Raw genomic sequence first — 13,625 nt, forward strand, 5'->3', positions numbered from 1 at the left:
TTAATATTTTAGGAATTTTTTATTGTGTATTACATTCCTTGTAGGACTTGGGAAAAAAAAAATAAGGGTTTAATGTTATTTATAATCATATTTCTTACCAAATAAAATCTCTAGATTTGTATTCATTTTTTTCATTACCAAGACACAACAAAATTTATTATTAATTCATACTCGTTAGGTCCTCAAAGAAACTCAATTCATTTTACGTTCATAATTTTGTTTTTCTAAAAGGAGCTTATCAAGTATTTACACATCAAAATTTTAGTAGGTCTAAGAAATATTCATAAATTATAATTTGCCACATAACACACCGGTGGAAACACATGTGTTGTTTCACAGGTGTGTCTGCATTTTTAATATTTGTATTATAACACAAGTTATTAATATTTTTAAATTGATAGTGTGATTGTGGCTGTGAATGTATATATGGATGAATGTTTGCGTGGGTGCGTGTGATTGCGTGTGTGTGATTTTGAGTGTGTGTGTGGGTGCGTGTGATTGCGTGTGTGTGATTTTGAGTGTGTGTGTATGAAGGTGTGGGTGCCTTGTCAATATTTTCAAAAAGGAAGGTCATTATTCCTTAACCTTGTGAGAAGATTGCTCTTCATCAGGTAAACATCTATTTGTGTCAAGCATCCCACTAATTATAGAGCTCCAAAGCTATGAACAATTGATTTTCTAGTCACTTGATTTTAGATTGCATATTCATGTGGAAGATAACGACTACAATATCAAATCAGGAGAATGAATAAGAACAAAACGGGAAAAAATGCTAATAATCTTAAAAATTAAAAAAATCTAAAATGTCACAATCTAAGCTAATTGAAGACAAAAATGTTGATCTTACACTATTACAGTAACACGTTACTGGTATGGGTTGGAGACAAAAATGTTAATCTTACACATTGCAAGCCTAAAATTTAAATTTTTTGTTGGAGATTTTTAACATCTAATACATTGCTTGCTTTAATGTCTCTTCACGAAGGAACGCAAAGCCCTTACAACACCTACACAAATGTTCCTTTTTGTGGGCCAATTGAATTAGATGTTACTGTGCACTTGTGAACTCAAAATAATTAGTTCGTAATTAAGATAGTTTTTTTAATAAGTGATACTTATACCACATGACATCAATTCAATTGCCATGAGGTGTTTCCACGCAACATACATGCAACTTAGATATTTTCTAATGCTTTATACTATAAATCACCTTGATTTTTGTTAAAAACTACCAAACCCCTTGTCTTAATTCACCCATTGTATTGATTCAACCGATAAAATCTTTATAATTACCAGATAACCATATTTCAATTTATCCTAAACTATGAAAAAACTTAGTAGTCACATTTATTTTTATTTAAACTAATGATAAACTTCTATATATGTACTTATGGAAGAATAAAACAAGAAAAAAATGCATTGAGTTTCTCCTTAAGATATAAAATTTAAGTGCATAAATTTGTTACTTCATTTTACCTTATTAATTTTGCTTTCTATAAAGATTTATCGAGGGTATAATTATTGATTTGGTCCCTCAATTTTTTGAGTTGGTCAATTTGGTTCCCGAATTTTTTAAATGTTCAATTTGGTCCTTGAGTTTTTGGAAGATACAATTTTATATCCTTATTTTTTAAAGTGGTTCAATTTAGTACCTCCCATTATATTTCAATTAACGTCGTTTATACACTGGTGAGCTGTCACTATACAATAGAAATGTGAGTGAAGTTGTTAATTGTGTTGGTTTGTTTGTTGGGTGTAGTTAACATCATTTTAGTCTCTCTTTGATGTTTCCTTGATCATGTGTATTCAATATAGTATTAAGATTAGTTATTTAATTTGTTGCACAGTGACAATTCACTACTATACAAACGAAGTGAACTAGAGTATAATGAGAGGTACTAAATTGATCAACTTTCAACTTTAAAAAATAATTCAAGGATCAAATTGAACAAACTCAAAAAATCGGGGGACAAAATCTATAAGGGTTAAATATGTTTTTGGTCATTCAAGTTTCAGTGAAATTTGGAATTAGTCCCCCGTCAAAACTTTTGACCAATTTAGTCATTCATCTTTAAAAATACATGAATTTAATCATTTTAACCCAAATTTTATTAAGTTTATCTGACTTTTTCAGCGCATTTCATAATAGTATTTGAATTGTTTACACTGTTTGACACATTTTCGCTTCAATGTTAACTAAAATATAATCATAAAATACGTTTAAAATGTCAAATAAGCTTAACAAAATTTGGTAAGAAAGACTAAATTCACGCATTTCTAAAAATGAAGGACTAAAAATTAGTATAAAGTTTAGAAGAGGGACTAATTCCAAAATTCACTTAAACTTGAGGGACTAAAAACATATTTAACCCAAATATCAATAATTATACCAATCATAGCTTTAATAGGTCTAAAAAATCTTCGTAAATTATAATTTTATTATTTCAATTTAAAATCATATAATTATAAAATTATGATTTTATTATTTAAATAAAAATTAAAAATATACAAAATTATAATTTTATAATTCTACAAATTTGAATTAAAATACTAACATAAAATTATAAATTATAAATTATGAACTATAAATCGTAAATTATAAAATTTTAAAATATTAAAATTATAAAAAATAACATGTGACGACAACGAAGTAAAATGAGATGATAAGATAATAACACGTGAACCCCTAATAATCACATCACAAAGTTAAGAGAAAAAATTAATAACAACAATTTAATTGAAAAAATTAAATTTATTAATTGACCACCAAAATTTATTATAAACTCAACTGAAAAATTTCAAAATTTGTCTAGATTTAAAACATAGTTAAGGATAATATATAATATAACATAATTAAGGATAATATATAATATAATATGTTTTACTTTACTTAATTACATAAGTTATTTTATGATAAATTTATAATTACTTGATTTATTTATATCAATATACGCATATATTTGTAATATACAGTATTTAGCTTCTAAAGTTTTTGAGTGGTGTAAAAGATGTTTTTGAGGACAAATATGCAAGAAAAGAAACGATCTAGAAAGCAACACAATGGATAAGAGATACAAAACTGAAAGTTCTAGTCTTGAAGAAGACAGAATTATTGTCTCTCTCGCAGCAAAAATAAAAATCTCAAACTTTATTTGGCATTTGAGGCGAGAGTAGAATTTAAAACAAAAAGAAAAAAAAAAGAAATACAGGTGGAACGTTCCGAGTGGATACAACGACGTTAACACAACACAAGTCCGGTCCGCGTAATAAAAATCAGTTTTTAAAGTTCCATTCGCGATTGCGCATCAACACCAAACGCTCCCTTAACCCACCCAACCCAAACCCCAAATCCGAAACCGTCCTATTCCTCGTTCGAATCAGGGGCATCTCTGAACTGGAACAATCAGATGCCAGCGATTTGAGCGATACTCTGTGAAGGAGCTACGTAGTGCGTTTCGCTCTTCCAAATGGCGGTTTCCGATAGTCCAAGCGGTGCCTCCACGCCGCCTCAACAGGAACCAGCCAACAAGTACGGTTTCACCAAGCCTCTCTCTCTCGCGGGTCCCACCGACGCTGATCTCAACCGTAACAACGAATTGGAGAAGGTAATAACTTTGTGATTCGTCTTATCTCTGATTGTTTAGGGCTCCGCGCCTTCGCATTATTGCTTACGTGTGAAACCTAAACCTCAAATTTGTTTTCTTTTGCATCAGTTCTTGCTCGATTCGGGGCTCTACGAGAGCAATGATGAGTCCGCCGCGAGGAAGGAGGTTCTTCACCGCCTCGATCAGGTTAACTGTCTCTTCGATCTCGCTTTTTGTTGTTATTTGAGCGTGTTGATTACTGCGGTGGTGTTCTGTTTATTCACCTGTTCAATTTGTGTGAACGATGTTCCTCTAAGTTTTATAGGAGTATTGTTGTGGAACTTGTTTCATGGTGAGGAACATGATTTGAATTGGAACCTTTATGCTTGTCTAGGGTTCATCAGGGCTTTCGCATGGTGCCCTTTCTTGTTGTGATTGAGGTTTTTCACTGTCCTTTTGGATTTGATTTTTGTAATGACCAACTTAGCTTGCAATGTAGATTGTGAAAACCTGGGTGAAGCAGTTGACGCGCCAACGTGGCTACACAGATCAGATGGTGGAGGATGCAAACGCAGTCATTTTCACTTTTGGTTCTTACCGACTAGGGGTGCGTATGCCATTGGAAAATTTTCATGCTTGTTTGGATTGTGGGGGTTTTTACATTAGTGAAAATTAGCAATTCTCGAGTTGTCAGTTGAAGAAGGAAATTAAATCTTCAAGTAGAAAAGATTTGAAGGAGAAATAATTTTATTAGCAGAAATGCATTTATTGTTATTGAAGTTTCAATTATCTAAGCCTTTTGTTTGTAACAATATTAATATTTCAATAATTTTCAGGTTCATGGACCTGGAGTTGACATTGACACTCTGTGCATTGGTCCTTCTTATGTGAACCGAGAGGTGACACACTTCTGCTGATTATTTCTCCTCAATTTAGTAAAATCCCTGACATTGGTTATATTTTAGCCAATTTATCTCTTTTGCAGGAAGATTTCTTCATCATTTTGCATAACATTCTGGCTGAAATGGAAGAAGTTTCTGAACTACAACCGGTTCCTGATGCACATGTTCCAGTAATGAAATTCAAATTCCAGGGAATATCTATAGATTTGCTGTATGCAAGTATATCACTTTTGGTTGTGCCAGAAGTAAGTTTGGTTATTTATTCATCAGGGTCTTTGTATCTTCTGAGTGCACACTTTCGTGGGGGACAATTTTATTAAAACTGCATTCTCGTAGGTTGAGAATCTAAAGACTTCCCTCACTTAAGCACACTGTCCTTCATAAATCTTTTACAATTTAAACCAATCACGTGTCGTATATAAGTACTGTTATCTCTTTGTTATTTATCTTTCTTTTTGTGTTTTTATCATGTTTGGTTTTGGAGGTAGGATCTTTGTCTTTTTACCGATGTTCCATGGAGCACTATAGCAATTCTTTAGGGGTAGATGTTTTTGTTATTTGATTTGAGAGGAAGACATTAAATTAGTATGAAGATATTAAATTAGTTTTGCTGAATGCAATTTTTTATTGTTGATCTAAATTTATTTATGTGGTTTATTGACTTTGATACATTATATTCATTTAGGTTGGCAAATGGTATTGTATTTATAACCTGTCACCATGTATCCATTTTGTGTGGAAAGCAAATAGGAAGGAAAGAAAACACAAAAAACATGTTTCTTTCCATTGTACTTTCTCAGTCTTCCACCTTAGAATCTAGTTTATTTAAACTTGCCTTTTGATAAGGTTTTCTAACATACTTATCTACAGGACCTAGATATCTCTCATGGTTCAGTGCTGTATGATGTTGATGAACCAACTGTTCGAAGTCTTAATGGCTGCCGTGTGGCAGATCAAATTCTTAAACTTGTTCCAAATATTGAGGTTAATATATACGTTCTTTTGTTTGATTAAATGAGATATATTATATTTAATGGTTGTTCATGTTATTAATTTGATAGTCCATTAACCCTTGATAATGATAGCACTTTCGAACTACACTGAGATGCTTGAAGTTTTGGGCTAAAAGGCGTGGTGTTTATTCAAATGTAAGAGCCGCACCTACATTCTTTGGTTTTATTTTATTTTTTATTTCTACACCAATGATATTATCTTTTATAATGATTTTGAATACTGTTTTTTGGTGTACTTAGGTTACTGGATTCCTTGGTGGTGTAAATTGGGCTATTTTAGTTGCTCGAATATGCCAACTTTACCCTAATGCAATACCTAGTATGTTGGTTTCCCGGTTCTTCAGGGTCTATACACAGTGGCGGTGGCCAAACCCTGTAATGCTATGCTCTATAGAAGAGAATGAACTGGGATTCCCTATATGGGATCCTCGTAGAAATCCCCGAGATAGATTTCACACTATGCCAATAATTACTCCTGCATACCCTTGCATGAATTCAAGTTACAATGTCTCAGCAAGCACTCTTCGTGTCATGATGGAACAGTTCCGCTATGGCAATAAGATTTGTGATGTAAGATAAGTCTATTATTTCTTGGCGTATTTAATTTGTGACTGTCTTTATTTGATTGATACTTCTACTGTTAGGAAATTGACCTCAATAAAGCCCAGTGGAGCGCACTTTTTCAGCCTTATGTCTTTTTTGAGGCATACAAAAACTATTTACAAGTGGACATAGTTGCATCGGACACTGATGATTTACTAGCATGGAAGGGCTGGGTAGAATCTCGATTGAGGCTGCTTACCCTTAAGGTACAGTCTTGTCATAGTTTAGTACAATGCAAGACTTCCCTGTATTGGGTTTAATTGAATTCTGTTCTTCGTTGAAAAAAATTTAATCTCTGAACAATTTGTAAATTCTTTTCTCTGAAGTATAGGTTTGTCATGGTTTGGTCCGTACAAGCTTTCTTGAACCTGGGATTAATCCAATTCTATTTTTTTATTCATTGAAAATATTTAATTGTTGAAAATTTATGTATATTCTTTCCTTTCCATGTGTTAAACATTGACAATATGGTTTTCAATTTTTTGAGTAGATAGAGCGAGATACAAATGGAATGCTGCAGTGCCATCCTTACCCACATGAGTATATAGACACATCCAAACCATGTGCACATTCTGCATTTTTCATGGGCTTGCAAAGGAAAGAGGGAGTAAGAGGTCAAGAGGGGCAGCAATTTGATATACGTGGAACCGTTGATGAATTCAGACAAGAAATAAATATGTATATCTACTGGAAGCCTGGAATGGAAATTTTTGTTTCTCATGTTCGTCGAAAGCAACTTCCTGCATTTGTTTTTCCTGATGGTTACAAACGCACTAGAATGCCAAGACACATAAGCCATCCAACTGAAAAAACAGGTGATGATGCCACAAAGTGCTACTCTGGATCTGGGCCATCTGAAAGATGCACCAAGAGGAAAAGTTACCCTGAAATGGTGGAAAAGAAGCCAGACAAACCAGATAAACGGGCATCCATTAGCCCACAGAGGTTAGAATGTGTTTCTCCTGAAAGTTGTACTAGTAAATCAGGTGGTTCAGCTCAAATGAGTATTGATAGTATGGAAGGGGTTTGGGTAGCTGGTTCAACAACCAAGTATGCTAACAGCAATTGTGAAATTAAGTCATCTGATGTGCTCCCAGGAAGTGGACTAAGCTCTGTGGTAGCTGACATGCAGATTAGTGAACCAGGCTTTGTTGACACCACACATGATATGTTGAAAACGAGGAGTGTAGAAGTTCCTAATGAGGTAAGCTGCTGAATCAGTGGTGGAACCTTTGGAAGTTGTTTGGTTCATGTGAACTTCCTTAATTAGACGTTGGTGATGCGTTTCAGAATGGAGTTGTCGATGGGGACAAAGCTCAGGATCTGACTTTAGATTGCCTGGAAAGTGAAGAAAGTGAATCTACTAACCATTTTTCAAACTGTAAAGCGGGTGTTGTCGATATGGATCAGCAACTAGACAAAGCATGTAATTTCATCACAAGGGATGAATGCTCAGATTATGTACCAAATGCCAGCTCCCAGAACCTCAGTTGCGAGGTGAGTTATTTCGTTTGAGGACTTTTTGGATTAGGAACTATTGTGGATGGCAGTGAAAAAACTGGAAGTCTGGGAGATAGTGAGTCAGGGATCTGTGCAGGGTGATGTTTGTGTGGCTGATCCAGATCAGTTCTGAAGAGAGTGGGTGTTTTCTTGGAAATAGAGTATTTCAAAATATCAGGGCTCAAGAATATAAGGTTTTGAATTTTCTAACCTATTTGTTTTCTCGGTAATAGAGGCCTATCTGATCTTACAATGATACTATTCAGTTCACCTCATCCTTCGCTTTCTGCCTTCATGGAAGTTACCAAAAGTTTATATTTCATGAGTTTTCAGAATAAGGAATCTAATCTTGTTTTGTTTTTTGGTCTGATTTTATTGTCTTTTGTTTGATTTTAAGCTTTGTTTGCATATTTATAGCCAAATTTAGAGTATGTCCTCCCCCTTTTCTCTTCCCCTCTTTTTGGGTCTTATTCTATGAGCAAGTGTTTTAATGTCGTATATTTTCTTGTTTCTTTCAAGATAATTTGACTGTCAATTTCCATGGTAATTTAATTTCTTAGTTTTCTGACTGGTGAATGTGTGGTCGCAGGTCCTGCACCACTATACGTGCTATGTTTCCAGTAACTGTGCTTAAGAACCTAACTTGTTTTGTGTATAGAGAGACTCAGAGACCAGACCTTCCTATTGTTTCATTTTAAATTATTTTGTTTAATATATTTTTCCCTAATTGTTATTATTCTTTCTATTTTCTATATTGTGTATAGCCAGATTTCAGACTCAGAAGTGTTGTAAAATTGAAGATGGGCTAGGTCAGAATCTCTGCGAAACTTTTGAAAAACATGTTTTTCAACTCTTTTAAGATTGTCTTTACAATGCTCTTTGCTTTTGGTTTTGTAGGTGGACGAGTTTGGACTGAATCACATGATGTTTTGGGAGGGTTAAGGGCTGAAATTGCTGTCACTCTGCTACCCGGTGCATTATTGGTGGCTGTTGCTGTGCTGAGATCCTGTGAGCGGGACTAAGGCTGTAATAGAACAGTGAGAAAAAAAATACAACAAATGATGGCAGTGAAAGAGATTGGTTTTGGGGTATATGGCATTGCGATGATCGTTTGTGTACATAGATGAACAGCATGACGGAGACACGCTTAAATTGTGGTCTCGTCCTGTTGTGTGAAAACATGCGCTCATCTCATCTTCAGAGCTCTGAATTGTCTCATAAACCTTAACATATCTACTTAGATTTTAAAGGAGTGGGAATCTTGTATTTTGCTTGTGACGTAGATGTGATCGATACATTATGTAAATGTAAAAAATGGCTACTTCGGCTAGGGTTAATTTAGAAGAGAATGTGGTAAAACAAATATATTGGCGGCAGAATGGGGTAGTCTTCCTTGTTTATCCTTTCTTCGGAAGTTTCGGTGGGAGGTTCCTTCTGTTTATTGGGTTTCGTTGCTCTTTCAATTTAGTGAACACTTTATCTTGTGAAAATAGTTTCTTTCATTAGTGTTCTTACATGGCTTTCATTTATGTTTGTGCTACTTAATTTGCTTGATATTCATTTTGCCTCGAGTGAAAAGCCCAATGAAGCAGGATTATTCTGAATTTCGCGCTGATCACTTGAGTTGAGACAATCGTATGTAAACCTGTTACGGGTAAAACCTAGTTAACGAATTGTGGTGCTTACACGTTAATCATATCTAAACTTTGCATTTCCATCGCAGCGAAACACTAGGTCACTGTATTTTTGGAACTCTTCATTTTGTTTGTTATCTCGTCTACCTCTGTCTCTCATTCATCTCATACGTTGTAGTTATTATTGGTATGAAAAAAAACATACGTGGTAGTATACTATTCTTTTCAAAATAATACTCTTTTATGAGAAAGCGGTAGTAATTTACATTCGTGCATAATACTATCTTTACATGCCGTACAAACAGCTTTCTTAATTTTTGCTTACAACTAGAAATGTAGCTCAAGATGAGTTATTGGTTGCAGCATTACTCTCCTTGTAACTGCAAACGTACCTTGTGTCACCAAGTAGAGGAGCGATATCAAACTCATTTCCCATTCTTCTACGTGTAGAACCTGAATGACAACACCGAAGCACTTGCAAAATCTCCTTCGTGGAAGGTCTAGTTGAGGGCAAGGAGGCTGTGCAAAGGAGGCCCAATTTGAAGACATTAGCCATCTCTTCCGCATAACGTGGTTCTTTGATATCCTCATCGAATGCATCAGTAAGGCTCTTGGCTTCATTAAAATGCTCCCACGCCCATTCGACTAAGCTGCATTCACGCTCGCCGCTTATATTAGGCTTCCTTCCCGTAACAAGCTCTAAGAGCACAACACCAAAGCTATAAACATCAACTTTCTCGTTAATCTTAGTTGAATAAGCATATTCTGCAATGCAAGTGAAACACATTATCAGATCAGCTTACTTCAGTATCAATATAAAAACTTGTGTAGATGGCAATTTAGCATCATTTACCTGGTGGAATGTAGCCAAAAGAGCCTGCTAGAGCAGACATGGTGTTTAGTTCACCGGGCTTTGCCAACATCTTGGCGAGCCCAAAATCTGCTATTTTAGCTCTGAACTCCGAGTCCAACAGTATATTGCTAGATTTGACATCTCGGTGGATGACGGGTGGTGAGCATTCATGGTGCATGTAACACAGACCTTGTGCAGCCCCAATGGCAATATTCAACCTCGTTGGCCAACTCAACCCAGGAGGCGATTTTTTTTCCTCTGCATGAAGCCATTTGTCCAGGCTCTGATTTTCCATGTATTCATAAACAAGAAGTTTGGAGTTCTCACTTGCATAGCAGCACAAAAGCTTCACTATATTCGAGTGCCGAATGTTGCCCAGGATCTCAACCTCAGCCTGGAACTCTTTCTCCAACTTGTCATCCACATCCTCGCGATTCCAGATCTGCTTCACCGCAACATACTCACCTGGACGATTTGAAGCAATTCGGTAAACTTTCCCAAACCCTCCACTTCCTATCAGGTTATTGTCCGTCAAACTCGAGAGGAAGTTTATTTCCGTGAGATCAACCCTCTGGAATGAAGTCAGCCTCCACGTCGCAACCTTATTCTTTTGCCCGCAGTGCTTTTTGCCCCATTGCGTTTTCAACGTATAGAATACCAAGGAAGCTATTGCCACTAGCACAACGGCGGTGGCGGCCAGAACCAGGGCCAGTGATTTCGAAGACGAATTGCTCGACTGTGGCGCCGCTGACACGGTTTTGGCGAAGCAGTTGTCAAGGTGGACGTTTGGATTGTAAGCGCATAGAAGAGGATTGTTCAAGAAACTGTTTTCAAATGCGAGGTTGTTGAACTCATCAGGGATTTTCCCAGATAGCTGGTTGGAGGACAAGTTGAGGAAAACAAACCGCAACCTATCAAACTGAGGAGGTATTTCACCTGATATGGAATTTTGACACAAGTCCAGGTAAGCCAGGCGGGGAAGAGCAGTAATAGCTGTGGGAATCTCACCAGAAAGTTTGTTTCGTGATAGTGTCAAAATGTTCAGTGATTGCCATGAAATAATCTCAGATGGAAGCGCACCCGAAAGTTGGTTACCATCCAGCATGAGAGCAGTAAGCTGAGAAAGTTGAGTCAATTCCCTTGGAATTTCACCCGAAAGCATGTTGTTTCTGGCATCAAGAAACATAAGATTTTTGGCTGAAGTAATCCCAACGGATATCCCCCCTGAGAAGTTGTTGTTGGCGATCTCAATCCTCGTCATATTCCAAAACACTTGACTCGGAAGAGGCCCAGAAAAGGAGTTGTTGCTCAAAATCAACGATGAAAGGTTATTCATAGTCCACAAACCCAAAGGAATCTCACCCGAAAACTTGTTATTATAAAGCTGAACCGTGGCGAGAGAAGGACAATTCCCAATCCACTCAGGCAAAATCCCACTAAAATTGTTGGAGAATGCAACCACACCAATAAGGGCACCACCTGCACATAAATGTTCCGGCAACCCACCGCTGAGTTGGTTCTCAGAAACCTCAAACACTGTGAGCTTTGAATGCAAGCCTAGTTCTGGAGGCAGTGTTCCACTCAAGTTATTGCTGAAAACCCTGAAATAGATAAGACTAGGAATTTGGCTTAAACTTACGGGAATCTCACCGAACAAGTGATTCTCATACAAGTGCAAGGTACTCAAGTTCTTTAACTTTCCAAACTCTGGGGGTATGGAACCCGTCAAATTATTCTTCGCGAAATCAAGGTCGATTAATTCCAAACACTGCATCGTAGCACTAGGAATCACACCCGACAATCTGTTACTGAACAGGTACAAGAACCCCAACTTCCTCAGCGAGAACAAATTCCTCGGAATGCTCCCCGATAACTTGTTCTTCCCCAAATCCAACCGTTCGAGGTTCGTGAAAATATCCCCGAAATATTCTGGAATCTCTCCGATCAAGTTACACTGCGGCATATACAAAGACTTCAATTTTCTTAATTTCCTAAACTCCAACGGGAACTCCCACGGCGCGAGTTTGAGATTATAAGCCAAACCTAAGAATTCGAGGTTCGACAAGTTTCCGATTTCCTTGGGGACAGTTCCCTCGAAGTTGTTTGCGGAAAGATGCAGCGTTTGCAGTTCCCGCAGGTTCCCGATCGCCGCCGGGATCTCTCCGGAGAAGGAGTTGGCTGTGAGGTCGAGAAAAGTAAGGTTTTTGAGGCGGTCCACGTCGGCGGGGATCGCTCCGGAGAGGTAGTTCTGCGACAGGTTGAGGTACCGGAGGTTGGAGCATTCGTACAAGGTTGTCGGAAACTCGCCGGCAATGGAGTTGTTGAAGAGGTTAAGCTCGAGTAGGTGTTTGAGGTTGCATATTGTGGAAGGGAGGCTCTTGGTGGTGGTGATGCCTTTGCTGGCGAGGACTAGCTTCGTGACGGCACCGCCGCTGCCGCTGCAGCCAATCTCCGTCCAGTCGCACGGCGCAGACGGCGACGGTTTCCATGATCGGAGCGACGGTGGGTCTCCCAGTTCACGTTTGAGAGTGAGTAGGATTGTTTGTTCAGTTTCTGAAATTACCCGAGAGGGTACAGCGACGCTGAATGTCAGAAACAAACGAAAGAAAATGAAGAGGGGCACTTTGGACATTTCGCAGTTTCAGTTAGGGATTTTGCCGGGAAAATGCGACCATCAAAATTCGAACATGAGGAGCTTCAGGTTTTGTTCTGTCTCTCTTCACTCTCTTATGTGTTTGATGTGTTGTGTAATGTGTGAATTGAGTTTATTATATATTGAAAATAATCACGGGAAAAATAATATAAGCACTAGCAATGAACTTTAATTACACGGGCGATGCTGAAAATGATGGAAGCAAGATGAAAGTGATGTTTGGCTAGGTTAGAGTTTCGTTCAAACACGACTGATTAAGATATTGTGTGGCATTTGTTGGATTTTTTTCAGTGGATATCTTTGGTTAGTTAAAACTACACAATTGAAAGGACATGTCATCATTTTTTTTCTTTTCTCTTTTTTTTTTCTTGTTTTGGTTCCATTTTCTACCATCAACATTTATTCTCTGGGAAATTGATTAGGTTTAAATTGTTTCATTGGTTTCTTGAGCCTCTAAAGGGGAATTGGGCCACAAAAGCATGGATGAAAGAAAAGAGAAAGCTAGTCAACAGTGCTGAAGTGAATATCTTTATGTTACTAGACTGAAGCACGCTACCTTCATATACTTTGTACCACAAACCACCATTTTTCTTTCCAATAATATGTATTCAAGATACGACAACATACGTAAGTACAAGAGAATTTAGCATCTTATAAATTAAAAATTAAGTCAGACACCCCTTTTTATTCTTGTATGGAGTATAGAAACAGTTGGTACAAGAAGACACACAGAAACAAAGGAATCTAAGTTAAAACACTTGCATACATAAGGAAATTTAGATAACCTTTGTGAGATCAACAAACCCAAAAGCCTCAATTCCTAACTAGATTCCAAAAGCACATCCAAATGCTTCCATTTCACCAAAAAGATTCACAATGCCAC

At 37.0% G+C, this 13,625-nt stretch overlaps 2 protein-coding genes across 7 annotated transcripts; one reads left to right on the plus strand and one right to left on the minus strand.

The window, feature by feature from the left end:
* Positions 1–3,284: 3,284 nt before the first annotated feature.
* LOC114162560 (nuclear poly(A) polymerase 4) lies at positions 3,285–9,116 on the plus strand. 6 transcript variants are annotated; one of them, XR_003599249.1, is made up of 14 exons: positions 3,285–3,605; positions 3,714–3,791; positions 4,084–4,191; positions 4,421–4,483; positions 4,570–4,731; positions 5,357–5,470; positions 5,572–5,634; positions 5,740–6,069; positions 6,144–6,308; positions 6,593–7,306; positions 7,393–7,599; positions 7,700–7,796; positions 8,367–8,411; positions 8,500–9,116. XR_003599249.1 is itself a non-coding variant. In XM_028046487.1 (13 exons), the coding sequence occupies exons 1-12, from the start codon at positions 3,468–3,470 to the stop codon at positions 8,409–8,411; spliced, it is 2,187 nt and encodes a 728-aa protein (XP_027902288.1). In that variant the 5' UTR covers positions 3,285–3,467; the 3' UTR covers positions 8,500–9,116. The 6 variants fall into 6 exon arrangements, 3 of the variants coding, with proteins under 3 accessions (XP_027902288.1, XP_027902289.1, XP_027902290.1); XR_003599250.1 differs by having other exon boundaries at positions 8,371–8,411; XR_003599248.1 differs by having other exon boundaries at positions 7,700–8,411.
* A 337-nt stretch (positions 9,117–9,453) lies between these two features.
* LOC114162559 (receptor-like protein kinase HSL1) lies at positions 9,454–13,410 on the minus strand. Its single transcript, XM_028046486.1, has 2 exons — positions 10,090–13,410; positions 9,454–10,001 (listed from the first exon to the last, which is right to left on the minus strand). Exons 1-2 carry the CDS (start codon positions 12,719–12,721, stop codon positions 9,577–9,579), a joined length of 3,057 nt encoding a protein of 1,018 aa, XP_027902287.1. The 5' UTR covers positions 12,722–13,410; the 3' UTR covers positions 9,454–9,576.
* Positions 13,411–13,625: the final 215 nt, after the last annotated feature.

Source organism: Vigna unguiculata, chromosome 9, assembly GCF_004118075.2.
Source record: "Vigna unguiculata cultivar IT97K-499-35 chromosome 9, ASM411807v1, whole genome shotgun sequence".
In the NCBI taxonomy this organism is placed as follows: Eukaryota; Viridiplantae; Streptophyta; class Magnoliopsida; order Fabales; family Fabaceae; genus Vigna; species Vigna unguiculata.

Bases quoted from the DNA above. Each gene is read 5' to 3' on its own strand.
- LOC114162560 (XM_028046487.1), top strand. From the start codon at position 3,468: ATGGCGGTTTCCGATAGTCCAAGCGGTGCCTCCACGCCGCCTCAACAG. The intron at 4,732-5,356 runs GTAAGTTTGGTT...ACTTATCTACAG, and splicing joins CACTTTTGGTTGTGCCAGAA to GACCTAGATATCTCTCATGG. The intron at 5,471-5,571 runs GTTAATATATAC...TGATAATGATAG, and splicing joins AACTTGTTCCAAATATTGAG to CACTTTCGAACTACACTGAG.
- LOC114162559 (XM_028046486.1), bottom strand. From the start codon at position 12,721: ATGTCCAAAGTGCCCCTCTTCATTTTCTTTCGTTTGTTTCTGACATTC. The intron at 10,002-10,089 runs GTAAATGATGCT...CTTGCATTGCAG, and splicing joins TTTTGGCTACATTCCACCAG to AATATGCTTATTCAACTAAG.